Genomic DNA, 27,818 nt, shown 5'->3' on the forward strand with positions numbered 1-27,818 from the left:
TATTATTTTCTACATTGTAGATTAATACTGAAGATTAACATGTTTTTGTTAACAACATAATTTTGATGTCTTCAGTATTAATGTACAATGTAGAAAATAATTAAGCAAAAACCACTGAATGAGAAGGTGTGTTCAAACTTTTGACTGGTAGTGTACATGTGACGGAGGGGGATCACTGAGGCCCAATAATTAATTTGTGCCAAAGATGTGCATTGTTTTAATCTGGACATGTGGAAGAACACTGAACTTTATTAGCTACACTTTGCATACTTCATGCAAAAATCCATAACTGCAATCAATCAAAATTGCTATTTGAAGATATTTTATTACCCTTAGCTTGAGATTCTCAATGAAGGATGAAACAATTCAAAAGTGAGCACCATCAGTGACCAGGATATGTGGAGCAGCTCCTGGAATGGGTTGTCAAAGAATAACTCCTTTCTTTCTCAGCTTTCTCACACAGCTCTGTGTTGGGTTCTATTGTGTTGTATTCCCCTTTGCTTACATGTGTATCTTGTGTGTATTGCTGAGGCTTTGGATTGGTTTATTTCCTACCTGCCAAACCGGTCTTAGATATTACTCCTCCTGTGCTCTTCTCTTCTATGAGGTCCCCCAGGCATCTATTTTAGGTCCCCTCCTGTTCACTATATACATGCTGCCCCTGAGGCCTATACGCACAGACATGATTTCCATTGCTGCATGTCACCCAGTTATATGCCCTGTTAAAGCCTGGCTGGTACCACTGATGTCTGTCATGTTATGTCCAACCTTTCTGAAATTAAAAACTGGTGTCCAAGAATTTCCTGCTGCCGAATGACCCAAAATCTGAAGTGATCGTAATTATTGCTTCTGGCCCCAACTCAAATAGTATTAACAGCCTCTCTTCTAGACAAGGTCCCTTATCAAGTCATGTCCCTAAATAGGCCCACAACCTAGCTGCCATTTTTGACTCTGAGATGTTCTTTTGATGCTCAGGTGACCAATCTTACTTTGTCCAACTGAGATAGCTAACCAAGATCAGGACATCCCTCTCTGCTGCAGACTTAGAAAAGGACATTCATGCTTTCATCTCCTCCAGACTTGACTATTGTGATGCACTTTATTTTGGTATCAGCAAGCAAAACATCCAAAGGCTGCAGTGAATTTAAAATGCGGCCTGCAGGCTTTTAACATGAACCAAAAGTAGACACCATATCACTCCAATCCTAGCTGCCCTTTAAGAGACTTTGTTTTTTAAAGGTGGTATACAAATGCTTTATAAACAAAGTTATTTTTATTTCATTGTTATTTTTAGTTGTTATTGCAAGCACTGTAAACCCTGCACCTAAAGTAAGTGTAAGTTTCTAATAAATAACAGAGGGCTTGGCAGTACCTTTCTCCATTTCAAAAAGGTCAAACATGAAATCCCTCTTTTTGTAGATAAGACACAGCAACATCAGGGACAGCCTCAACACATCCCTCGCTTGAAACTAATGCCAGATCCTGAATAACGTTTTACAACTCATGTATCCACGGTACATTTTGCCTTCAAATCTGCAAGCTATACCTCACATATGGATTAAGATAAAGACTTTACTGTAAATGGCACAGGACAGATTTTCTGTTGGTCTTATTGTTGCCATTTTACCATCCTTGGAGTGGCTCTCTGTGTGCAAATACTGTACTTAGAAAACACTGAAAAACCTTATTGTACCATAGTATCCCCACAGAGCACTTATCTCTCAGACTGCAGGCTTCCCTGTGGCTCCTAGAGTTTCCAGAGAAAGACTGAGAGGCAGAAACTTCAGCCATTGGGCTCCTCTGCAGTAGAATCAGCTCCCAGTTTGGGTTCAGGAGGCAGACATGCGGTCTACTTTTAAGATTAGGCTTAAAACTTTACTTTTTGGTAAAGCTTATAGGTAGGGCCGGTACAGGTGACCTCAAAAAATGTCTTAGTTATGCTGCTGTAGGCTTGGATTGCTTGGAGGTGCACTGAGCACCTTTCCACTACTCTCCTCTTTCTCCATATATGCATTTATATACCAGCATTGCAGATCAATAACTTTGTAGTTTTTGTCTTGTCCTCTCTGCAGGTATCTTAGTCCACAGCTGCATGTTTGTGATCTGCTGTTACTGGCTTCACCATCCTCCTTAGTACTTACTGTTCTCTCATGTGTTTGTTCTGTTTTCTGGCATCTTTTTCCTACCCTAGCTGGTTCTTTCTCTGGTTTTGTAAAATATTCATATTACTGTGGAAGTGTCTTGAGAATACATATGTATATACACTGCCTAGCCAAAAAAAAGAAAAGTCACACTAATATTTTGATGGACTGCATCTTGGAACATGTCCATACCATCAGGGAAGAAAAACTCCATTGATGGAAAGACTTGGTCATTCAGTATATTCAGGTAGTCAGCTGACCTCATTCTTTGGGAACATAATGTTGCTGAACCTGACCAACCCCAGATCATAACCGTTACGATCCAACGTCTAGGGTCAGCTGGATGTAACACACAAAACAGATGTTATTGGTTCAGACAAAGGAATTTATTGCTCAGTAGCAAATTCAACATAAAAGTGGTCAAACAAAGCAAAACAAGACTGATGGGCGTTGCCAAATCAAAGAACAAAATAAAACCAATCGAAGGCTAACAGTATCTGACAAAACAACTGTACTCCCTAGCCAAACTTGAAGACAAAAGCAACACCCACCACAAACAACAGTATATACAAACATTGCACAGAACTAACTAAACAAAACTGGTGCCTCTAAACACAGATATTTAACACAATACACGAAGATTCAAGTTACAAAATAGCTTCTCACCAAAGTTGGCAGACTGCTAACAGGAGGAAATGAGAAGCTCCTCACTGCATCAGCTAGGGTTCAATAAGTTGTTGCTGCTGAAACATATTCATCACTGCAGTAATTATCCGATGGGAGGCTCTTACCTATTTGCTTAGTTTAATCCAGGTGGTGACTTTTTTTATTTATTTTATTTTTGTCCAGGCAGTTTACATTAAAGAGAATTTATTGAATTGAATTGTCTTGACCCCAACACCAAAATCTTGTCTGTACACCCAAAAAAATTAAGTCCAGTCTTAAAAGTACATTGAGTTTGTAGATTTAGAATAATGTCAAAAGGGACGAAATACATTAACTGTAATCCTCTTAAATAAGAATGCTTTTTTTTAAAAACTTTTTTCACCAAATTAAGTTATACTTCTACTACTAATAACAATAATAAACTGTTTACAGGTGGTACACATTCATGTCCACATATTAGTCCAGCTGTTATCTGAGCCGTACTGACATCTGTTGGTGAAGCACTTGCGTGCATCAGACCTGCCTGGTGTTATGTCAGAACTAGTTTCCCTTACAGCGTATTTTGCTGGCAGTGTGATCTCGGTTTTGCCTTTTCTCGTTTAACCACCTTCCTAGGAAATGCTTGTGTGAAGTGAAAAGGGAACGAGCCTCAGAAATGACATGTAAACATGGCAGCTTCACAATCTCGCTGCTGTACACAAACAAAATAGACAGTGATCTGTGATACGCATGCCATTTTAAACCATTCATACCCAGTGTGGTTTTTTAAAAAAAAAAAAAGATCCAAAAAGAGGTGTTTTTACCAGAATCGTCCCCAAAAAACGACGCATTGCTGCTGTTTCTTCCCTCCCTAGCGTGACCGCGCAGAGCCGACCACACGAATGGGGGGGACACATTAGCTCGGGGTGACGGATCGTGTCGTAACACCTGTAAACAGTCCGCGTCGCAACTCGTTTGAGGATGTGTGCCCTGCCTCTTTTCAGGGCCAAGCCTACTTCCTGGTGGATGAGGCAGCTCCTCCGTGTTGTCGTAGTAAGAAGTCCAGGGGGCAGCTGAAGGAACGGCGGAGGCTGTGGAAGCTCCGTCAGCCGTTAGTTTGTTAGCATACTTTGTTAGTTGTGTTGCTAATTTTGACGAAACAATGGGAAGCACCGTGATGGAGTCCAGCAAGGAAAGCTCGAAGAAAATGCCAAAGAAGAGAAGAAGTCTGCGGATTAACATGCCAGTGAGTCGGTGAAGTATCAACTAATTTGGCCCTCTTTAAAAAAATTGTTTTTCTGACAAACTTTGGGGTAAATGAGGACTGAAACTTTTAGCTGTTTTAGCCGTTTTTTGCTAAATGCTTGCTTGTGTTTGCACGCGACGTAGCAGAGCGTGTGATTGACAGCTGTCTCTATATTATGACTTGCAGCTCATCAGTCAGTTATCTGCCGCTAAATGTGACATTTATTTTAGTGTTGGGAGGCTCAAACAGTCCGGTATAAACAGCAGACGTTTTGCACAGTCTACTCAATAAATATTTTACCAATGTGTACAGCAGTAACCCCTTTAATGCGGTGTCATTGTAGCCAACTCCCCTTTTAGGGTTGCTACTAACAGCTATCTGTAATGAGGGCATCTGATAAACAGGTTTAATTGTTGCTTTAAAGCGGCCCAAAGTTCACTGAGTAGTTGCTGCTCAATAATCTATTACATGACTCTAACTTAATTGCTCCTTCTCTAAACGATTATGTACCTCAAAAATACTTTGAGGGACTAGAAATGCCAAGCAAAGGAAACATTTCAGAGGAGCCAAACCAACAAGTCATGAGTCATTATGGCACATACCGCTGAGCTTTGTTTATTTAGCTTTCTTTCAGTTGCCCTGCCGGATTCAAAATGCCTCTGTTCATCAATGCTGGCAATTAATGTCTAGGATTGTGTATATCTTCGCTCACCAGCCTTGTTAACTGAATAGTTTTACTGTAGGCTTTTTTTCAAGTTCACTCCATCATCTCCTGGTAGCTTTGATCACACTTTGGTGAAAAGTGACTTTGTCATGTTGCATGGATGCATTTAAAAATACGTTTTTTTTTTGGTTTGTATCCATCGCTTCCAACTTATTCTTAAAATGCTCCAGAGGGTGACAGTGAACTTTTCATAACGCATACATGCACATGTGCTTTATCTCTCGGTAAACCGAACATAAGCTTGTGAATGCGGCAGTGTTTTTGTGGCTCACACTCTAGTGCTACATGTTGGATCTCTCCACCACTATGTGAACTTCCCCATCTTCAGCATGGTGGAAACACTAATGCAGTTGCATAAAAATATCAGAACAGCCTCGCGCAGCTGCCTGATTATATCTGCATACTAAAACTACCTGGCTGCTGCAACATGCGTAACATCATCTGTCTAAGGTGGAATGTTAAGCCCATACCTAGGTATGGGGAACAAGCATGTTAGGTATTGCATTTTCGTGCAGAAGTTTCCATAGCGCTGAAACATGTTTATCTGCTTTTTGATTGGCAATGTGAAAGCCTGATGTCGGTGTTGTTAAGAAGTTGTTAAGAAAAATGTCCCTTTCACTCATCGCTGCGATGAATGTTGTCTATTTTGTTGGCCATAGCAGCATGTGTTGGCAAAGAAGGCATTCATGTTGCCCTGTTGTGACGTGCCTTTTAGCTTTTTTGTTGTATTTCTTGGAACTCAGTGTTGTCGTTGACACTTCAATCTCTTTTCTGTGCAGGATTTTGGTGCGTTTACTTCCCCTCAAGTGGAAACAAGTGGCTCAACCAAAAGTGGCTCTCAGATGGTACATTTAATGATCTTTGTGTCATTATTTTTAATTTGAATGCCAATTGTTTGTTTTCTTAAGCTTGATTTCCCCCCCACACACATGATTTATCTTGTCTGTTTGGCTATGTTTTTTGGGTTTTTTTGGACATATTTAAACATGGATTTGGGAGAGCAAAATATTATACAAGGCCATCTCTTCTCTCCTGCCAACCCTCACTGGCTTACAGTAACATTACGCCCACTGTGTCCAGGCATAGCACGAACACATACAGGAAATTGATTTTTCTAAAAGAAAGTAGCCTCTTCCTACTGTCTGCTGTGGTTCATTTGAATAGGAATAACCACAGACCATTATCTTTAATCAGCTAAAGTACATATTTCAGTTTTACTTCTGTAATGTTTGTGCAGTGCAGATAAAAAAAAAAAACACTATTATCTTGTGTTTTGTTAGAGCCGGTTTGTATCCAGACAAAACCCTCATAGCTGGTTCACTTGCCTTAACAAGCTCTTGCACAATGAGAGAGTGAGATTTATTGGCAAAGAGAAAAGATGGGTGTGTGCTCTCACTCCCTCAGATTGCAACAGGATTGGTTTAAACAGAAATGTGCCTATGGAATAGGGCCAGGCTTCAGCAAATACCATCCTGAACGCTTGTTAAAGAGACCAGACAAAACAGTCCTTCCTTTTTTTCATTTATTTTGTCGCAGATAGACTGACCTTGTAGTCTTCAGATGAGTACCGTTTATTTCCTGTCAGTTCCTAACCAGTTTATGTATTTTGCTTAGAGTAATTACGATGCAGGTTCAGTGTCTAATAACAATGCTACCAAAACACCCTTGTTGCATTTTGCTGTTTTCAGTAAATACAACCCCTGAGCTGGAGATCCCTGCATATTATAATGCTTCACTGTATCAGAGCCCACAAATGGTTAAAAGATTTGTTGTTGGCACATCCAGAGCAGGCAGCAGTCGGTGGTGGGAGGAGGCTCTCGTCTCTGTCTCCAGCTAGATTGGCTGCCATCTCCCATGTTTTGTTTGGTATCTGCACAGCAAATAGAGAAGGATTTTTCTGTCTGTTTACATGAAATTGACCTTGCAAAGACAGACTTATAAACACACAAAGTCATAATGAGCAATATTGTTTCTACAGTTAAAGTAACAGAAGTGATGATTGTCTAATAGTGAACTTGATGGGGCTGTTGCTGACTGCTATCAGTGGTGAGACCATTTAACATGGTGTCTCTGCTAATGTACTGTCCAGCATAACATTGTGGCTTAAGAGGAAGACAGTAACAGGTTTGACAGCGCTTTGTCTGATTTAGTTGCTATACGTAGTGATTGCAGCATAAATTGCAAATATGGTTATTGAGCACTTGTCTTTTTAGCTGTAATTAAATCTTATAAAAGTATATATAAAATCATAATGAGACACCACTAGTTTGGATTTGGTGGATTTGAATTTGAATCAACCAAAAAGCTCCCCTGGTGAAAAAAATCTAGGGATCTATGAAAGTGTTTTTTATCAGTAATTCTTTTCATTTAACTTTATGTCCCATCTAGATCATGAACAAACACTTCCCTCATGGCACTTTTCACATGAGAATCACATGATCACGCTGGTTTTTATTAGTTACCATTAGCTGCTACAATATGACAAACTAAACAAAATAGTGTCTCATATGTGGGCAAAAAAGGAGAAGTAGCTGGAAGAGTAGGCCCCCACAAAAAATGCAATCAGTGGCTGTCATTTCACAATAAATCTCTCTACATTTACTCGTTCAGTATGGCCCTTTGCTTTGCAGAGTTTTTTCACTTCTTGGCTCTGCAGCCTCTTGCTCTCTCACATAACACAGTGAGTACACGCTAAATGTTAACCGCGCTTTTACAGCCCAGGAAAATAAAATTGCTTTTTTATTGTATTTCAGGGAGTGCGTCACATCCGTTCAGCCAGCCCCACCAAAGGAGTGTCTACGAGGACCTCACTGCCCCCATGTCCCCAGTCTGCTCCAGTGCAATTAAAGTCTAATTCAGGTTCACCCAAAACTATCTTCCCCTATCCTTCATATCAGAACTCCCCACCCAAATCCCCCCGTCGCCTAAGCTTCAGTGGTATCTTCCGGTCATCCTCCAATTCCCCAACTGCAAGCATCAAAATCTTTTCCAGAACCAGGAGAGGTAAGTAGAAAAGAACAGTGCATTAACTCAACCGTGTTTATACAAACTGAAAAGGTGACTAATGCCAGTTGGTGGATTATCAATAATGTTTTTATAAATGTACACAAAGAAAATTAGGCAATATTTTAAATTGATCTAGGTGGAAGACACTTGAAAAGCAAGCAAGACACAACAGATGAAACTGGTTTGTCAGACAGATTTTTCGGGTTTCCTGCTCTACATACAGGGTAAAACCACATACAGGAACCTGTGTACATCTGATTGAGTTCGTGAGTTCAGATATGTTGCTGCTTGAGGCATAGCTGATATGAAAACACATCTACCAGCATTTTCTCAGCTTCACCACTGAACATTGCTGTACCAACAAGAGACAGAAGTCTAGGTTTCTTGTTGATAAAAACAGAAAAATCCACTGCTTTGTTTTCTGGTGGTGACAGATGAGCAATCTCTTGAGTGCAGATAGACGTCCCTTCATCATCAATCATCTCCTTACTGATGTCAACAACTTACTCTAGGAAGAGGAAATGGTTGTTATTGTCAGATCAAGCTATCAGTCCACAACATTAAGCAGTGCATTGTAAAGGCATTTTGTTGTATTAAGTTACATGTTTGGCATCCCACAGGTGGGAGCCCAGCCACAGTACATTCTCCAGCTGCCATTACAACTCAATAGCATAATGGTAATAGGGGTAAGCGCAACTATGTAAAAATGAGGCAGACTAGGCAGAACAAGGCCTCGTTTCATGAAGAACAGACCAAATGGGCAGATTTTCAGCTCTCGTGTCTCCATGTATTTGAGTGGTTGATCGTTACATAACAGAAAACAGCACGGTCTACATGGAAACAGCCCTCGCTGGAAGCAGCATCAAACAGCTAAAAGGATGACTCATATGTTTTTGGCTCACACATATACCCATTCTTTTCTGTTTCCTTGCAGAGGGTCAGTTTGGCAGTGACTGGTGGAATAGTTCTGTTAGGGCCAAACCTTAAGAGTCAGCATGCTCTGTTTCCTCTGAAGATTGTTATTGATGGTAACCGGATTAAAACACGCCAAAACACACACGACTGCTATAGTTCTGCAGTGGCAGCTGGTCAGAATTACTCATGTACATGTACATGTGGTTTGAGATGTAGCATCCTCTTTCCTGACTAATGATGTGGCTTTAAATGATTAGTAGCCAGTGATCTTAGTGACAAAGTATGCTTTTAACTGAATATTGTACAGTGACTGGGTGGGCACGTAAACTTCCCGATTTTTATTAGTGAAATGTTTTTGTAGACACCCTGCTTTCACCACAAGGGTGTGCTGAAGGCATAGCAATGTCTTACTTGACTTTCAAACTGGTGTTAATGAAGCTATTACTTTATGGCCTCTACATTATTTCATAATTCATATTTTTGTTAACGATTTTTTTGCAGAATTGTATGCAAAAAAAATTGTATACAAAAAAAGCTTCCGATTGTGTATAATTCTCTAAGGTTGACAGTTATTTTTTTGTTTGTTTTTTTGTCTCAGGTGTATTTATATCTTCATTTGCTCCAAATATGACTAGAATGTTTCTCCATTCCCTGCTGGTCTAAATATGTGTTTTCCCATTGCCTGGACTTTGTCAGTCTCTCACTACTGAAGGCAACTGAAGTACGTTCATACCCTTATCTGGAAGTGTCCAGACTCTCAGGAGCTCCTCTCACAGCCATGCAGGGATTTTTTTTCCCTCTCTCTCACTCTCCCTGTTGCTACTGTGGACTGACTGTTGTCAGTAAATAAAGAAACTGGGGCAGTTTTGACTGTCTAAATTCATAAAACACTAGCCTTACAAGGGCAAGATGATTTTTTTGAGAATTCTTTCTTTGCAAGAGAAGACTTTAATGGACATGAACTCATACATGAGTTTTTCTGTAACACCTTGAGGTGAAACTTAGCAAACTTCAAATTAAATTACAATGAATTCATTTTACTAGGTTAATAAAAAACATTATTAAAGTGGCTGTGACAGGATCTCATATTGGCCATTTACCCACTGAGCAGAGTGGAACACTTGCATAACACGTTAATTGAGAGCTGTACTGGATATGCTTCAGCTATTGGGAGCAGCAAATACTGAGTGGGCCATCTGTTAAGGGTAGGAGAGGGTGGAGGTATTGAATGGAAGCTTTCTGATCAGCTGACAGAACATGGGATGTCCCCCTGCTGTCATCTGACGGGGGCTGGACTCAGCAGTCTTAAAGGTCAGGCCCCCAATAGTTACAGACAACTGACTGTACAAATGACAGAGATGCAGGAGCCACAACCTTTGCATTCGTATATATAATCCTTTGTAATGCTGAACTGTAAGATTAGACAAATATAAGATGAAATAAGGTTTTATCTCACGAAACACTGATATTGCTTTATTCTAAATGTACATCGCATTTTGTGAAGACGAAATGAAACAGATGTTCCTGTCCTGAATTTCCTCTGTGGGAAGGAGGAGGGCAGTGGAAGATGGGGCGGGGAGATCTGCAGCCTGAGCCAATCAGTGCTTTTCCTTCTTAGACTGGCCTCCTTTTACAGGCTGCTGACACGCATGCTATATTAAAGAGACGCCACCCACAGCTGCACCTGACAATTTACAGCACTGACGCTGCTGAGAGGGAGAAAGGCACTTCAGTTCCTCCCAGTTGTTATTTGCATCACTTTCAAGGGGGACAGATCTATGCTGAGGCTCCGTGGACATAACAGCCTTCTTACTCATGTCTTTTCCATCCAGTATATGAGCTGCAGACTTTGCTGTGTGCCCCCTTTTTTTTTTTTTTTTTTTTTTGTCTGGATATACCATCTTAGCTTTTGCTGGTGACTGACTGTGGTTGTCATTTTCTTGCTTGGAACTAGCAAGAAAATGTAATGTCCAGATCTTCTCCTGAAGATTAACAAGAACTCAGGAAAAACATCACATACATCAAGTCTTCATCCCCTGATTGAAGGCAACCATCGTCTACAGGACCATCTCTTCTTAAAAAGACAACTTCAAAGACTAATCTGTGATCTTTTGTCTGTTGGATATACTTTTCAGTTTATTTTCTATAAAACTTTCCTCATCTGGCAAATGGAGTGACTCTCACTTGGTGCAGTTTTGAGCCTCTGATGTGCTCCTTTCGTGATGCAGATGGTCATGGTCAAATTTACTTTTGAGCCCACAACCCACTGCGTTTCATGAAGAGGTTTGGCAGCCTGAGGAGGAGCAAGAAGCGGAAGGAGCAGGATGGGCTAGGAGGGAGGCATCAGTCCGAGGCATCATGTCTGTCTGGTAATGCACTGTGCTCTGCACCTGCTACATCAGTCCTTATTTTTATCTGTAAATTTCCTGCAGATTCGTCCAATACTCTTGTAGCCATGGATCTTATGTTTGCTCTCTGCTGTGCACATAGGTACTAAATACTATTTGTTGTAGACACCACATGTGGTCCATGTAGTTTAGGTGCCCGTTACACAGCTGGTCTCCAGTTTCACAAAAGCATGCAGTGCATCCGCATAAAATAGCAGGACACAGGATAAAGGAGGTAAAGCTATGTTTGACGAGCCGCCTAAGGCAAGCAGTTAGACATTTGTCAAATTCAGATAGTTGCAACTCATTTACTACATATAGTTTTTTGCTCTTCTTAAATAATATGTCTCCAATAATTTTATGATAATATGGTACGTTAATATAATGTGTTAACAAAGCAGCACTGCAAAAATGATTGTTTATTTTGCAGTAATCTTATCATCATGGAAGAGTAATTTTTAGCCGGTCTACCTGATATAGTGTCACGTCAGTGTCATTATTTCTGTCCATATCCAAAGGGAGTTCAGAATAGCTGCTCCATTTTTAATACTTCATTAAAATAGACCAAAGCATTTCAATTTACGTAGGAATGGCCAGGACAGACTGAAGGTTTGAATGTTTTTGGACTTTTTTGCTTATGTGTGGAGGCATGATCTCTGTATATAATATTCCCTCAGGTTTTCATGGCAAGGAGCAACCACTGAAAAGATGGATGTGGTTTTAAGAAAGGCAGAACACCACTTGGATGTAAAAATGCAGTTGCTGCAAAGCTTTAGCTCCTGATGCTTGAAGAATGAAGCACTGGGGCAATCTTTGTGGCGTTCAAGTGGCGCTTTATCACAGGCTTCACAGCTCCTGATTTAGAGCTAGTCTGACCTCGGTTGAGTAGATGAGAACAGCAGAGTCCTGTCATAATGATGTACATCCTTATGTGGCTGTATAGATGTAGAGTTCATCGTAAAGGCAGTATATGAGGTGATGACACCTCAGCCTAGACCAGAAGTTCTTTGATCCTAAGCCTCCATACTTTTAGGGTCGAAACCATTTTGCTCACATTGTTCTCTGCTACCTTTAGAAACTCTAATCTACATGTGAAATTGAGTAGCAGCCAATTACAAGACATCTGTGTGCCTTTTCAGCAGTACTTTGTATGTCAGTGTGACTTGTGACTGCTCATTTACATGTTTGCCATGATGCAGTTTGCACACCTGTGTGATTTTGTAAGCCTATCACTGCTGAGGTTGTCAACAGTCACCTCCTCTTTTTGTCAGGAGTCCTGTATTGTATTGTAGTGTTTGTTGCAAATTAGTTTAAAGCCTTGTTGCTAATTGGGGTGACGACTGTCGTATTCCCCATTGCTTAACAACCTACACAATAGTCCTTGCCAGGACACCCACATCAACATAGCCATTCATGGTTTTGATCCATTCTGGTGAATTTCTGTTCTGAGGAATCTGTAGTAGCTTGTTAACTTCAACTGTAGCAGCCTCGCTACTGCTCCAAGATCAGCTAATGAGGTTTACGTTGCTCTCAGTGTCAGCGTAGCACCATGTCGATTCCTCAGGGGGCACTCAGACTGAGAGGATCTGCTTTTATGGGTGTTACAGTAGCACATCACTGCAATAAATTGTGTTAACACAACCAGAAGAGACGAGCCTGGTGACAGATCTCTGAATAACTGTACATCACTCATATTTTATAAGCAATTGGCAGTCGGACTGCAAGGATTATTTTGGTCTTTAACCTTTTTTGGTCTGCCTAATGTAGGAAAGTGTGCTAAAGCCCACATTAATATTGCTTGTTGTGGGGAACTATCCAAACCTCTAAAACATGTAGTCGACTATGATACTAGCCAGAGGTTGGTTTTTTGCACGATTTTGGGGAATACTCTAAAATCAGTTATTGAAATAGTTGCTGTGGGTTGTTGTGTAGATAGTCTAATTTGATAACTCAACTAATTATTTTAGCTCTAACTTAAAATTAGGGCTGCAGTTAGAATATTTTTTTTTTGTGTGATCTGTTAATCTTCCTATTATAAAATACTGGAAAATGCCATTATAACTTCCCAAGCCCACATTCCAAACTAACATCTTTATATTGCTCGTTTTCTCTTTCTTACTGTCCAAAATACTCAACTATTCGGTTTACAGTCATATATCTGCCCTCACAATTCAGAATTTTAATCAAGGGACTGTTTGGTGTTTCTGCTTAGAAAATGTCTTATCAGTTGTCTAAATAGTTGCAGATTATTTCATTAATTCCACTAATCATTTCATCTTTCGTTTAAAGAGGTGCATAATGATGTGATTTGGAAAAATTAATTTACTCAGATTATGAGGCTAAAGAAAGATGAGAAATTAGTGCTGCTTTTGCCTCCCTGCACAGACAAGGATGTGCTTATTAAATGCTTGCATTTATGTGTTCTGGATTAATTCCACTCTGAAATACAATATAAAGCACTGTGTTGGGCTTTTTTTTTTTTTTTTTTTTAAATATTTTTGGTGCTTGCAAAGTACAGCAAGGCATCCGTTTCCTGTTTCCTGGGTGGCGCCTAGCTGCCCCCCTATTAGCCAGGCTGAGGAGAGGGCTCCCAGCCCTGCTGTTATCTGCTCCTGTGGAATGTGCCACAACAGCGTGGCTAAAATAAGAAGGCTACACAGCGGAAGCAGGGCACACCAAAGAGGGCTGGTGCACGCCAACTAAATGTCAAGCGATAGTGTAGAGTGCGCTTGGACAGACTGAGGTAAAATGTTCAGTTGACACACAGGGCCTCCTTTCAGAAAAACCTCTCATAGCTTAAATTCATTGTTATTCTCTTGTTGGTGATTATATGTAATTAGTGACAGAGGCATTGAAGCTGATGGGTATAAGAAAGCTATAGTTAGTAGAAATTAGGAGTAAAGTCACAGTGCCATACTGATCCCAATACAGTCTTTGACATCTAACTCACTTCAGAGTACAGCTGGCTAAACTTTGAATGATGATGGTTTATTCATTAGTCATATCCAAATATAAGCACTTATTGAGGATCCTACTTTGTATATACGGACTGAGTCAAGCCTAATATACTGAAACTGATCATCATGTCAGTGGAGTCCTCACATGAAATACATAATCTTAGCTTTTCCGTTACACACCGGTGTTGCAATAGTAAAAGACATCTGGACGTCTCATGGTAGAGGCGGTGTAATGTGAACCCCCTTGGACCGCATCATGCATGTCACTCATTGTCTGACCTTAGAGATATGGCACTGGGTGGAGCCAGTACAGCGTGAGTGTCGCATGTCAGCCTGCGTAAGATTGTGATGCTTGATGTGAAAGAGCGTGTGCAGGCTGTCATGTGACGGTCACTTTCAATCTGATACTGCTGCACAAGGAGCTGCGTCACACACAGCTGACTGTTACCACTGGATCTAGGTTTAATGTGCTCATGTTGTAATCAGCCTAGTTACTATGGAGGGATGCCAGGGGCAGTAAAAACAAGACCACCCGCATCATTCATTGCTTTTTTTTGCCAATATTGATCCATCAAGGGTTCTTCATTAACACAATCAGGAGGATGCTGATGTCAGCAACCGTCAGTTCACTGCAGTGTTGTTGAAGGATATTCCACAGGAATAAATACAGCCTCTATTAATGATAAATACAATCAGTTAATGAATGCATGTAGAAATGTAAGACTAATAGCAGAATCACATTTAAGTGTGTTTCACAAAAATATAACTGCAATGAATTTAACAGGTTTTATAGAAAGACATCATCATTCACATTTTATTATCAAGACATGCATTTAATTAGTCACAATAAGGATTTAATGAGATTCCAACCCAGTGAGAAGTAAGAGGAGCTCACTGCTCGCTTTTTGGACTCTGGATTCAATCCTCCACTTCCTGAGCCCAGTTGAAAGCTGCAGCATCATGTAGCACATAAAATTTAACAAGACTTAAAATTCAAGAGTGTTCTAGCTTAAAGTGTGCTTAAGAAAGAACTTTTAACAAGAAAGAAAGACACAAAACAGGTGGTATACTGACAACAGATGAACAACAAACAAAAGCACCCACGTGTTTTCACCTCTGCTTAATTAGACTTCAGCTCAGGTTGAAGCTAGACTGTAATTATATTCCCACACAGTCGTGAGAGGAGGTCTGACGCAGAATAAGTGAAAACACCACTTTAGTGTTTTTTTTTCCAGTATATGCATGACTTAAGCTTCCTGAATTTCATGACGCATTGATGGCAAAAGAAAGAAATAATTATTCTGATTATACTGTAAACATATAATATATATATATTCTAGGAACTTCAGGGGTCAGTTTTTGTTTTCTTTTTCGCTTACACTAGATGGAAATAAACTCATAACTCATATTGGATTCTAACCATGATATTTTTTTCAGGACCAATTGTTAGTAATTGAGAAGGCTGCAAAAATACTGTACATTTGCAGTAAAAGTAAAAGTTCCATTGGGAAAATTTACAATAACACAAAACGTTGCTTTACAAATGTGAAATGCAAATAGAACTTTTAAACATATTCCCCTCAGTGTTGAATACCGGTTATGTGCAAAGTGAAGTTAGTGGGACATTGCCAGAGCATTTTTAGTAAAATTATTTTATCTGGAATCAGTTGTTGAAAAATACCAATACCAATAATTGGAAAGATGCTGATTGTTGGATCTGATAATCGGACAGGCCGATAATTAGTTGACCCTTAGTTAATGTAACTCAGTTTTGTAGCTGTCTTTGTAGTGGGGTTTTCCTATTGCTAGTACATCCCTGTCTGTCAGCAGCTGGGCTGAAGCTTTAACTCTGCATCTGTGTTGTTTGTCAGCACTCAGGACTCTGCGAGTTCATGATGGGTCACATATGCGTTCCTTCTCTCTTATAGCATGTGACAGCATTAATGGCATCTGCAGCACTCGCAATTGTAGTATCTCAGTCTTACCAGCTAAGCCGATCTTCGATGTCAATCAGCACTGCGTCTCGGTGTCTCTGAAAGCGCAGTATGGATTGACACTGAGAGAAACAAGAGATAAGTGGAATTATCTGTACTGAACCTTATATCTCTCTGCAGCCTCTGGGCTCTCCACACCTCCCACCACCCCGACCCAGGCATCCAGCCAACCTGTGTTCACCCAGGAGGCCCAGCAGGGCGGCCCCAGCCCTGAGCGCCTGGAACCAAGCTCTCGCGCTCGCTCCCTCTCCACACCTCCAGACACAGGACAGCGCCTCAGCCTTCCTTCTGCTAAACCCCCAATCCCCTCATCGAGCCCTGTGCCATCTTACTCTACCTCACAACAAGTGAGTCACTTTGCAGAAAATGTATTTTTTGAATAGGAATGCTGTCTATTCTCAGAAGGTGTGTATTTTTTTGCGCATACATCGGAGAATTCAGTCCATGCTTTTGTACTTTCATCGACAAAATAGTGGATGTCTTACTCAGATTATGCATAGTTTGGTGTGAGTTCCTGCACCCGAACACAGATACAAAAAGATAAACCTGGTATGTGCGCAGTGTCTTAAGACTGTAAAGTCATTGCACCTTTTGTTGTTATGGAGCAGAGATTTAATCAGTGATATCATAGTTACAAAAATAGTGCAGATGTCAGCTCTGCAGTTTTTAGGTTTAAGAGAAAATGTTTCACAGGTGTTGACTGAACTATTCTGGGGCTCCTGAATGAACCGAGTGAAGTGTTTGCGCACTATATTTTCCTTTCCTGTAGGTAAAATGTGTCTTTCCACTCATTTGATATCAGTGGCAATGATAAAACTCCATGGGTCATGGGATGTTGTTGCTGATAACTGCTTTTCGTTTGTGGCTACATAACAGTGGCTTATCATGCTTTCTGTTCATGAGTCATGCGCTTCTTCACTCAGAGTCATAAGGGTTTATTAGGACAGTCGTGAACAGAAGGCATGAATGCAAATCTCTTAAATTTAAGTTCTGTTACTTGAGCGTTCTTCATGTGTCAACACGACTGCATTTACAGTGTTTGCTTTGAGCACCAGTGGCAGAGCTGGGGGTGTAAATATTGTCATGACATTTAAGCCATATCTCAATCAGGATTAGATGTCAGCTAAGTGACTGCTGCAGCAAAAACAGCTGAGAACACATTTAGTCTTTGTCACAAGACTTTCCTGAAGCTTTGTTCAGATTCGGACAGTCTGAGTCAGGATTTGATACCAGATTTCCTTCAGCTAAAGAGGAATCACTTGGTAACTCATGTGCCATTTTAATGAATAATTATCTGAAGACCTGTCTCAGCCTCTCTGCTTTGAGTGATTGTGGATTCTAGGCAGAGTTAGTAAATCAATATTTCATCACTGTTGATATTAACACCCAGGGACTCGTGATAGAGGTTGAGGGGAGATGAGTCGGTGCCTGTCAGCCCCTGTGTGCCTCCCCCATCATGCATTGGAGTGCCTCACAAAATAATCCTCCAGAGTTGTAGTTTACCTTTTGCCAAATCCAATTTTAAAAGCAATTAGTTTAATGGATCTGTGTATGTCTGCTTCCCTGAGGTGCTGCTGTAATACAAAAGCAGGCTGCGTGCCTGCTGTGATGCAGCAGGGTGAAATTTATGAAAGTGCAGGGGTTTGGTTTTGGCGAGAGAAGCGCTGTGTCACCATTGCAGGGCGACGCTGGGGACTGTTTAGCATCCCAGAGCAGGTTTGCAGGTTTTTCTCAAACTGCTGCAGTAGCTTGTTGTGAATGTACTTGCAAATTAGGGACCAGGGGAAATCATCAATCAACAAGCACATTTTGAATATGCAAACCTCTCAGCATGACACAGCATATTTCATGCTGAGAGCTGGACTACGTTGTGTGGGAGATGCAATTAGCACAATTTGCATGCCATATTGTCAGGCTGCTGCTACAGCCAAGGTCGCAGAGAGTTGTTTTAGTAGATATCAGCCGTGTGTCTCGTTTTGTCTGAACATAACTGAGGATGTGACAAGGCATCCCCAGCTTCTTGCTGCTTAGCAACGTAAGGGATTTCCTAATATGGCGAGGCGGCCAGGTTGCTCTGCATGGAGGGGTGTGTCCACGGCGCACCGTGCTTCCTGCTTTTCGCCCACGCTTCGTGTCAGACACTTTTCAGTGCGGTGAGTTTTGTTTGGCAGATTATGGCTTTCACAATGAATTCAGCTGATTCGTTACAGTGGGATTATTTCTCACACGTCTGTGCGGTGGTTGTGTGAGCAGCTGCACACATCGGTTCCCCCCCTACTGCAGCAAATGGATCAGGACTGTTCCACTCCCGAGTTTTTTAAGGGGTGTGTGAGGTCTAATAATAAAGTACCGCTGAAGTTGCCGCTCCACAGCACAAGGGTTATTGTCACGTTACTTGTGTATATTTAGCGGACCTGGAGAGGCTTCGTGAAATCGCTACAACGCCGGTGTGGCGCGACGCAGTTCGGTTGTTCGGTGTTTTGCGCACCACAGTCGGTGTGATCACAGTCTGCTGGGGCCGCTGGGGAAAAGTCGGCATCGCTTCAGTCTGCTGCTCACTCACGATTTACAGCAAAGTTTGTGCTGGCGTGTGTGGTGTTGTGGGGATTTACTGTGCTCCTCACTGCAAACTTGTGCCATTTCTCTCTCTCAGGTCTACGGTTTATTCGAAGGCATGCTGGAGAAACTTGAACTAGATGATGATGGTAAGTGCTGACCCAGTGCTCTCTTTCACTACTTCAAAGTTAGCTCTGGTTTAATATTATGTGAAGGTGATCAGGTATTCCAGTTATGTTGCTACTGTCAGATGACTTGAGATTGAATTCTGTTTTAAAGGATCTATTCACCGTGTGCTGTAGCTTCTGTTTCGTCCTATCCACAGAGATCCAGTGATTCATCCTATCTGAATTCTATCAGAAATTTGAGGGGTTCCGTTTATAGGCTGCTTACTTCTGGTGTGTTATAATGACAAATATGCTGCTTTAAATGTCTCAGAATTTCAATGAATGCAAGTCTAAGCAGCAGCATTTATTAATTAAATGTAGATACTTGTGCATTGCAGAGAGAATACTTTTTTCTTTTACATACATCCAACAGACATCCTGTCTGATTTGTATTGTTGTAGTTAAAGGTTTCAAACATTCAGACTTTGCAATGCTGAATGCTATGAGTAACTATTATTGTTATTGTTATTATGATCAAAACTCCAAAACATGTTTTTTTGTTACTTTGAAATGACATGAAACAATAGGAATTATATATGCAGTTGCTTTATACACAAATTTTTTGTTTAATACATGACACTTTTGCTTAATTTTCGAAATTATCAATTAAAATGCTCAACGTTTCACCACCAGGTGTTGGAAATAATTGCTGTAATCTTCACGCTGCCTCATCTGTGAAGGATATTTGGTACTTTGCCTCCCCTGTTTTTCCACTGTTTGTGTGCTTGTTGATGCTTAAGTCAGAGCATAATTATCTGTAAGATGGAGCAGTAAAGTGGCTGTAAGTGGTCCAGGCCCGTAATGGTTGTTTAGGCGTTGTGTGTTGTTTCCAGGCTCTCATTATACATTCCCTGTGAGATTTCTCCTTCCTCTAAAAGTATTTTCCTACTTTCTTTCTTACAGCTGCTGAACCTGAGAGTGATATTTACATGCGCTTTATGAAATCCCACAAGTGCTACGATATCGTTCCCACAAGCTCCAAGTTGGTTGTGTTTGACACAGCGCTCCAAGTTAGTACTCTATTATATTCTCACTTTCTCTTTTTGTGACACTAAACATACTATACTTACTGTGCTGTTGCAACAGCATGAAGTGCCCATTTGTATGCAGACAAAACTTTTGTAGAATTTTGCAGTTGCAGTCTTGAGAACTGAAAGAGACATTCAGTCTGAGTTAATGTTCAAGCAGCAGTTTCTATGAACTAGTTGGTCAAACTGTCATGAAAGCTGTTAAACACTAATCCTAGGAAGGTCAGACCTCTTTGATGTGTAGAAATTTAACCACAAATTATACAGGAGTTGGGGAAAACTAGCACAAAGCAATTAAGAGGTCAGACTGCATTTCAAAAGAGATATGAAGTGTTTTTCTGCTCATTAGAATGCGACAGAAATAATAAAAAGTGGTTGTCTTATGATGATCAAGGCGGCATCTCCAGATTATTGTCAAATGTATCTTTTTTTCTTAATTATTTAGTCCATAAAATTCTACAAATTCATTTAATGGACAAAAATGTTTGGAGAGTTCAAGATTACATCAGGAAGCGTCTTGTTTTTGCCAGACCAACCAAAAAGACAATTGAGTGACGGATTTTTGCTTGACTGAACAACTGATTTGATTAACCTATTATCCAAATTATTGCTTATCAATTTTCTGTTGATATTTATAGAGTATTAGATCTTTTTTTTTTTGTCTTGCAAGATAATCACATGTTGTGAGATAACTTGTTTTGCCTGGTCATACTGGATTTTTTGTTTTAACTGTTACATTGCAGGTTAAGAAGGCGTTTTTCGCCTTGGTAGCCAACGGTGTGCGAGCTGCTCCACTGTGGGACACAGAGAAGCAAAGCTTTGTGGGTAAGAAACCTAAAGTCTGTTCTGGGAATCTGCTTAAACTCAGGGACTAAAGTAATTGTCAGTACAGTGTGTAGAATTATGCATTTATTTACTTAAAAGCAGTTTCTGTGAAAGACAGTTATAGTTGTAGCTGTTCTACATTGAGTTTGTAGTATTCGACAAAACACTTGAATGAGTCTGCATATATTGGGCCATAATTCATATTCTTTAAACACTAACTTTTATGTTATAACTTCTCTTAACTGAGATAAAAATGTCCTTGTGCTGGTTTGCTACTCCTAAATGAGCACAGAGGAAACCTTATGTATTACTGCTGTTAGTCACGGCTAGTGGAGCATGATGCAATATTGAGCAGAAGTCATTAGCGCTGTCATAAACCATTAAGCACAGCAATGACTCCTCTGTATTGACCTGAGTTTAAAAACATCTCTGCTGAATCGTAGACAAATAAACCCTCTGTTAGTTAGACCATGCCAAAAAGAAAGCTAGGCCTGATTTGATGTGCTTTATTGCAAGTCAGTCTGTAATGAATAATGAATGCCAAGTCAGTGTGAGAATACAGCAGGGGGGATTCAGTGATGTGTTGTTTGAACCACGCCCTTGTAAGCGCTGTCTCTACCCGGTTGCACAATGCCTTCAGGCTTGGCACTCAATGCTGTTTATATATTCAATGTGTTTTAATGCCTGTTTTCTTTGCAGGAATGCTGACAATCACAGATTTCATCATCATACTACACAGATACTATAAGTCACCAATGGTAGGTGCACTTGATGGATAAGGTTTGCATGAGATTTCATGTTTTGCCCTCTTTTTTTAAAAACTAACTTCCTTTTCTTCTTGTATTTCAGGTGCAAATTTATGAATTAGAGGAACATAAGCTTGAGACGTGGAGAGGTAAGTATTGTGTTCTGTCATGTTTTTCTTGTGTGCATACATGTGTATGTGTGATTTTCTTCTATTTTTATATTGGTATAATGTAAGTTACTGCCATCTTTTGTTCCCTGCTACACAGAGGTTTACCTTCAAGCAACATTCAAGCCTCTGGTCAACATATCGCCGGATGCAAGGTATGTTTTCTGGAATAATAGTATAAATCTTAATATTTTGATGCATATCCAGCAGATTTGACTGCGCTACTTGTAACTAATCATCGCGTTTGCTGTGTTTACAGCCTGTTTGATGCAGTGTACACCCTCATCAAAAACAAAATTCACCGCCTGCCTGTCATCGACCCTGTCACAGGGAATGCACTTTATATTCTCACACACAAGAGGATCCTCAAGTTCCTCCAGCTGTTTGTGAGTCCAACGCATCATCACACAGCACCATCATTCTGTTGGTGTATGAGTGTTTAGCTTGCATAGCGTTTTAATCAATATGATGATTTGCTCAAGCAAGGAACCTTCAAGGGGCTGCCTATGTCTTGTCCCACTTTCATTTGTCTGGCGCTCCCTAGTGGTCAATGTGGAAATTACTCAAATGTATCTTTGATGAATTCTGTTAATAGTGATGTCTGCAGGCCTCATTTTGTATGTGTGTTTGTGTGTCTCAGATGTGTGAAATGCCAAAGCCAGCTTTCATGAAGCAGACTCTCGGTGAGCTGGGGATTGGTTCGTACCATGACATTGCTTTCATCCACCCAGACACACCCATCATCAAAGCACTCAACATCTTTGTGGAGAGGCGAGTGTCTGCTTTGCCTGTGGTGGATGATTCAGGTGAGATGACAAACTGCAGTACTCTCTACATATATTATTAGTAAATGAACTTTCTTCCTCACTAGAATTGTTTTTTTTCTTTCCTCTGACAGGCAAGGTTGTGGATATTTACTCCAAGTTTGATGTGATTGTAAGTTGTAATTTCTACAATGTCTATTTTTGAAGCAACAAAATAACAAATATTAGAGGTTAAACTGCTCTGTGACTTTTTGCTTTGACTCAATACACTACATTTTTATGTTTATGTGTGTAGAACTTGGCTGCTGAGAAGACGTACAACAATCTGGACATTACAGTGACGCAGGCGCTGAAACATCGCTCTCAGTACTTCGAAGGAGTTATGAAGTGCCACAAAATGGAAACAATGGAGACCATTGTGGACAGAATAGTCAAAGCTGAAGTAAAAATTTGAAAACACGGACATATATGTTCATAACTTGAAGGCTTATTTCATGTTCATCAGTAACTGGGTGTTTTTGTGCTAGGTACATCGGTTGGTGGTGGTGGACGAGTGCTCCAGTATCGAGGGCATTGTTTCCCTGTCAGACATCCTCCAGGCACTGGTGCTCAGCCCTGCAGGTATAGATGCTCAGCATTGCTAGCCCCAACTCTCTTTCTGTCCTGGACCCTGAGCTCTTTCCCCCCACCTGCCCTCTAACCCTGCTCCAGGTAGGAAACACGCCTGTTTGGCTCGTGGCTGGCTGTCGCCTGTCGCTGGCTGTAAGGAGGCATGGTGCCCGTCCCACGTCTTGTTTGTCCCGCTGGGTGCTGCTTTATGTAGCAGTGTTGTGTGGGTTTCTGTGTCAGGACTAAGAGCTTGTCCTCTGTCAAGACAAGAACTTGCTGATAGAAAACATGCTGCTCTTTCATACACAAATTGACTGTCTGGTCTTACCTTTGCAGTCTCCTTTCCTGTTAAAACCTGGTGCCTACTTTACCCACAACGCAACTTGATCTGCAACACTTCAGTTTTCCAAAACTTTACAGGTGTCACCAACACTGAAAAATAAAAGTGGCTCTGCATCCTCGAGATATGTTACTACTTTAACTTTAAATTGTTTTCATACTTTTCCCCTACCTGCTTTGTGTAAACACAGCCTGCAGTTCAGCCTAAAACTCATTGAATTTTTGTCTCCTGATGTTGTAGCTGAGTCACTAATGGCTTCACTGTTGCGCGGTTCTGATGTGTTTTTTTTTTTTTTTTTTTTTTTAGCAGAATCTGATTTGAGCAAGCCGATTATTTTGGCAATTTTTTTAATTTAGACATATAGAATAAAGGGATTTTGATTAAATATGGCAATCTTTGGCTTGGTTAAGTTTTGTGATGGATCGCCACGTCACTGATTATTTCAAGAACAATTGTAAAATTTCAAATCTAAAAATTCTTTCTGTTCTGATGAACGGTGTCCTTTTTTGTAGGTTTCTTTAATGATTGCATGCCTTTCCAATCCATTGGCACTGGTGTTGGTATTGGGGTTTAAGCAAGACTTGAGGTTGTGGTAGATCTTCATTACTTTCATGCTGTATATATTGTGTGTTTTCAGTTAGTGTGAGCATCAGAGACGGTAAACTGCAGCAAAAATGATGTCTATATCTCGATGTTTGTTGAAGTTACAGTTGCTGGAGTTGGGTTGTTTTGAATTATTATTCCAAGCTTTGTCCAAAGATGAGTCCAGAGGTACCACATTCAAATTTGTGGTACACTTGTTAGGCTGCTTTATGAACAGGATTTTCCATTGTGGTTCATTTTCCAGCTGTTAAATTTGTGGCACACACTAATTCATAGTCTGTTCCATGTAGAAGCATTTTATGTCCCATATTCTGCTCAGTTAATGTTTGGTTTATGTGATTTAGATGTAACTGCATTGACCCCAACTTTGATGTGAAGTTTGTTTTGCATCGATATGCCTGAAAGAAAATAGCATTCTTGCACAATTTTAATGACGTAAGCATTAGAGGCTGCTGTGTGTTCAGGTTTTAACTCCATCAGATCAGAGATGAAGCTTAATGCAAAAGGAGACGCAGTCATTAATTATTTCATAAATTCTCTATTTTTTGACCCAGGGATCATTGACATGTTTATACAGTTATTTGTATTCATGCATTGACACATCCTCACTCTACTATAACTGCTACAGATTCTTACTGGGTATAAACAAAGTCCAATGGGGCAGTTGTAGAAGGCTTCAAAATGAATACTAAATTTTGTTTTTGAAAACAGGAAGCTTAGTTTAGACAGACGTGACTACATGCTGTACAAATAAGCAGAATTGTGCTTACTTCTCCTTTTATTGACTTTAGTTCCACTCATCATGTGCTCACAGAAATGCACAGTTGAGCAAAATAAAATAATTAAAGCTGACATGTAAACATTGGTTTGTAAAGAAGTTTTAGTATAACATTTGAAAATATGGACTAGTTTTACTTGTGGGATTGGAGGTTGCATTGTGCACCATTATTAATAATGAAAATGAATGGAAACACTTTACTGAAATATCTGTTAAGCCACCATCAAGTAACATGATGATGGTTGAGCTTATAACCCACTGATGAAATTATATCAAAAGTTTACATTATCATAAACTGGGTGTCTGTAGCAGCATGCACATGCAAAATCAGTTACACATATTTCCATCACCTGAGGCTGTGTTGGTGTGTCTAGTACCTACTTCAGTATGTACTAAGGGTGTGTTCCAGTACCTGTACTATGTATTTTGGCAAATACAGTATGCCAAAAAAAAACAAACAGCATGCCTGAATACATCTGGTTGCATTTTGCTACATGCAAGCCGACATGCTTTTCTAGCTTTTGGGATCAATAATCCACTGTCCAGCAGACGATACAACACACTTGGGATGGATGACAGCTCATTTCACACTGTCATGCATATATGAGCAAGAAAATTATAGCTTAAGACACAGTGTTATGATGAAGCAGTATGTCCCAGTTATATGTGTATATAAAAGTAAAAAGATAAAGTATTTAATTTGGAATGCATGTATCCTAAATGTTTTTCTGGCATACTAAATAGTATGCCAGCAGGGGAATTGCAACACATCTACAGACTGTAGTCTACAGCATCACCCTGTAGTTACACAGAGTAGGCGGAGCCAACGCAACAGATTCACGCTGGTGTGAATGTTAGTTACTATGGCCAAACAAACTCAACAAGAAAAGCACTCAGAGAGCGCACTACTCCTCCAAGGCTGCTCAGTAGTATCATTTCCAACGGCTGAAATCTTGAAAACATTCGTGGCAGAAATCACGGCATCATAGAATGTGGCCATTTACTATAGATGTACTCTCAAACAATATGACCTCGCGCTGAGCATAGGCGTGTGTTATACATGTGTACATTATGTACAGATACCGAATCGCATGACCTAAATATGTAGTGGGCGGCAGGAATTGATGGGACTTGGAAACACCCCTACAATTTAATCAACTATTCCTTGTATCATTTCTGACAGATAAGTCCCTATAAGTCCGCAGCGGTGGATTTGTAGTAGGATCACAATTTTGATCGTCAGCAGGCAGCTGACGTAGCATTCACTTGTAGTCATAGTTACAGTGACGCTATCTCGCAGTGATACAGAAATCTTACACAAATCCAGGGATCCAGACTATAGTCCGCATCACTGCCAAAATCTAATCACCTGGTCCTTGTGTCATTTCTGATCTTCTCTGAAAATTTCATCCAAATCCGTTAGCCCGTTTATGAGTAAAGTTGCTAACAGACAGACAGACGGATAAACGTACACCAATCGTCGCATAACTTTGCCGTTCCTTGGCGGAGTAATTAATGTCAAACAGGCACTGGATCCTTGAGAAGTGACATTCAAAAATACACCAGCAGTTGCCACATGTCACCATTGGTGGCGCCAAAATCAACAAAACACATTTTCTAGTTTGCCACTTTAAACTGTTGTCATGCCAGTACTCCACCACATTGATTTCTTCATCTCGTCTCAGTTGAGTCATACCTTTCCTCTGCTCTTTCTGCTTCTTCTCCTCCACAGATGCCTGTAAGGAGGAGAACCTGACTGAATGAGAGAGGAGTGCATCGGCTTTACTGGAGATGTGGTGGGAGTAAACAAATTGAAAGGTTAAAGTCGGGAGTGTGAGGCTGAGTGGAGCCAGTCTGAAGTTCCCAGAGACGCCTGCACCAGATGCACTATAAAGGCTTGGAATCCAAAGAGCTAGACAGCTGAGTGAAGTGGAGTTCTGCGCTGAGGATGAATTTTTGGGTTATTTCAGTTTGTTTGAACACTGATCAGATGCACACAGTTCATTACAGTACAGAGTATATAGACACACACTTTCTCTCATACACACCCACACATACAGACAAATGCACAACAGCCCCTCTAGGTAAAGGGAGAAAAGTCAAGTCAGATTCTGATGAATTCAGGACTCAGTGTTTTGGGGTTGTGTAGTTCCAGTGATGCTGCTGTCATCAGATGATGTAAGCCACATGCTGTAGTTGACACTGAATGTCATCCCCTCCAGGAAACTTTGCTGTCGAAAAGTGAACATTCACCGATGCAACTGGGTTTGGAAGCCAAACTAAACTTCAACTACAGTGTGGCCATTTTATGACGGTTCATATAAAAGAATGTTAGCCCGTGCCAATACAGAGCGCTCAGTGCCCAGTCTTTATTTGTGCCTTTTGTTATACCATCTCCACATCAGTTTTGTGTCCTTTGAATTTGTTGTGACAAATGAGTGCAATTATTTGGGATTGTATAGAAGGTGAATGTGTAATACTGAAGTAGATGGCAACTTGTACCGTCTGCTCTGACGATTTTCATTTATTTGGTTGCATTTTTTGTGACTAATATTTTAAACCGTGTCAAGAATTTCGAGTACATCAAACTCTGGTAAGGAAACCCTAATTAAAGTCAAAATTAGTTTGGCACTTTAATGCGGTGCTGAGACAAAAAAAAATAACTGTACATTTACAAGGATTCTATGAGCGAGTCCCTGTTGCTCGTCCCTTAAAGATGCTAGGGATTTTTTACACTTGTTTTCAGTAGTTTTGATGCTTCAGATAATCCGACACTCACAAACATGCAAAGCGACTTGGTTGTCTCAGCTGTAGCTCGACAGAACTCATCTCCATCTTTGACTGTAAATAGGATCATTTTTGGGAAACGTGTCACAGAAAGCTTTATTTTTATGAATGTGTCAACATGTTTAAAGAGACTGCAGTTTTAATGTTATTTTTGTAAATACATTGTGGCAATATGTCTAGTTCAGAGAAACTTTGTATCAGATCAACATGTACTGTAAATGTGCAAGCATGAGAAACTACACTTCAGCAGTATGAATGTTATTTGTTTTACTTTTTCTATTTTTCTGGCTGCAGAAAAATAAACGGACACTGAATGTACTTTAAAGCTACGTTCTTTGGATCTTTCTTCCCTCGATATACTCGTGATAACAGAAAGTGTGTTTTTGTGCTGCAGAGATGCTTGATATGGAAGATGAATATAACTCTTAAAGCT

General features: G+C 40.3%; 1 protein-coding gene across 6 annotated transcripts; it reads left to right on the forward strand.

The window, feature by feature from the left end:
• Window positions 1-3,799: 3,799 nt before the first annotated feature.
• LOC111570138 (5'-AMP-activated protein kinase subunit gamma-2-like) lies at window positions 3,800-27,710 on the forward strand. Of its 6 annotated transcripts, none has more exons than XR_004847525.2 (16): window positions 3,800-4,032; window positions 5,536-5,601; window positions 7,510-7,759; window positions 16,136-16,362; window positions 18,669-18,720; window positions 19,642-19,748; window positions 20,510-20,591; window positions 21,291-21,349; window positions 21,441-21,486; window positions 21,605-21,659; window positions 21,764-21,890; window positions 22,145-22,310; window positions 22,403-22,440; window positions 22,564-22,710; window positions 22,796-22,979; window positions 26,331-27,710. XR_004847525.2 is itself a non-coding variant. In XM_023272718.3 (16 exons), exons 1-16 carry the CDS (start codon window positions 3,949-3,951, stop codon window positions 26,360-26,362), a joined length of 1,632 nt encoding a protein of 543 aa, XP_023128486.1. In that variant the 5' UTR covers window positions 3,801-3,948; the 3' UTR covers window positions 26,363-27,710. The 6 variants fall into 6 exon arrangements, 5 of the variants coding, with proteins under 5 accessions (XP_023128486.1, XP_023128487.1, XP_054870236.1 ...); XM_023272718.3 differs by having other exon boundaries at window positions 3,801-4,032; window positions 22,796-22,889; XM_055014261.1 differs by having other exon boundaries at window positions 3,970-4,040; window positions 22,796-22,889.
• Window positions 27,711-27,818: the final 108 nt, after the last annotated feature.

This window comes from Amphiprion ocellaris, chromosome 10 (genome assembly GCF_022539595.1).
Source record: "Amphiprion ocellaris isolate individual 3 ecotype Okinawa chromosome 10, ASM2253959v1, whole genome shotgun sequence".
NCBI classification, from domain to species: Eukaryota; Metazoa; Chordata; class Actinopteri; family Pomacentridae; genus Amphiprion; species Amphiprion ocellaris.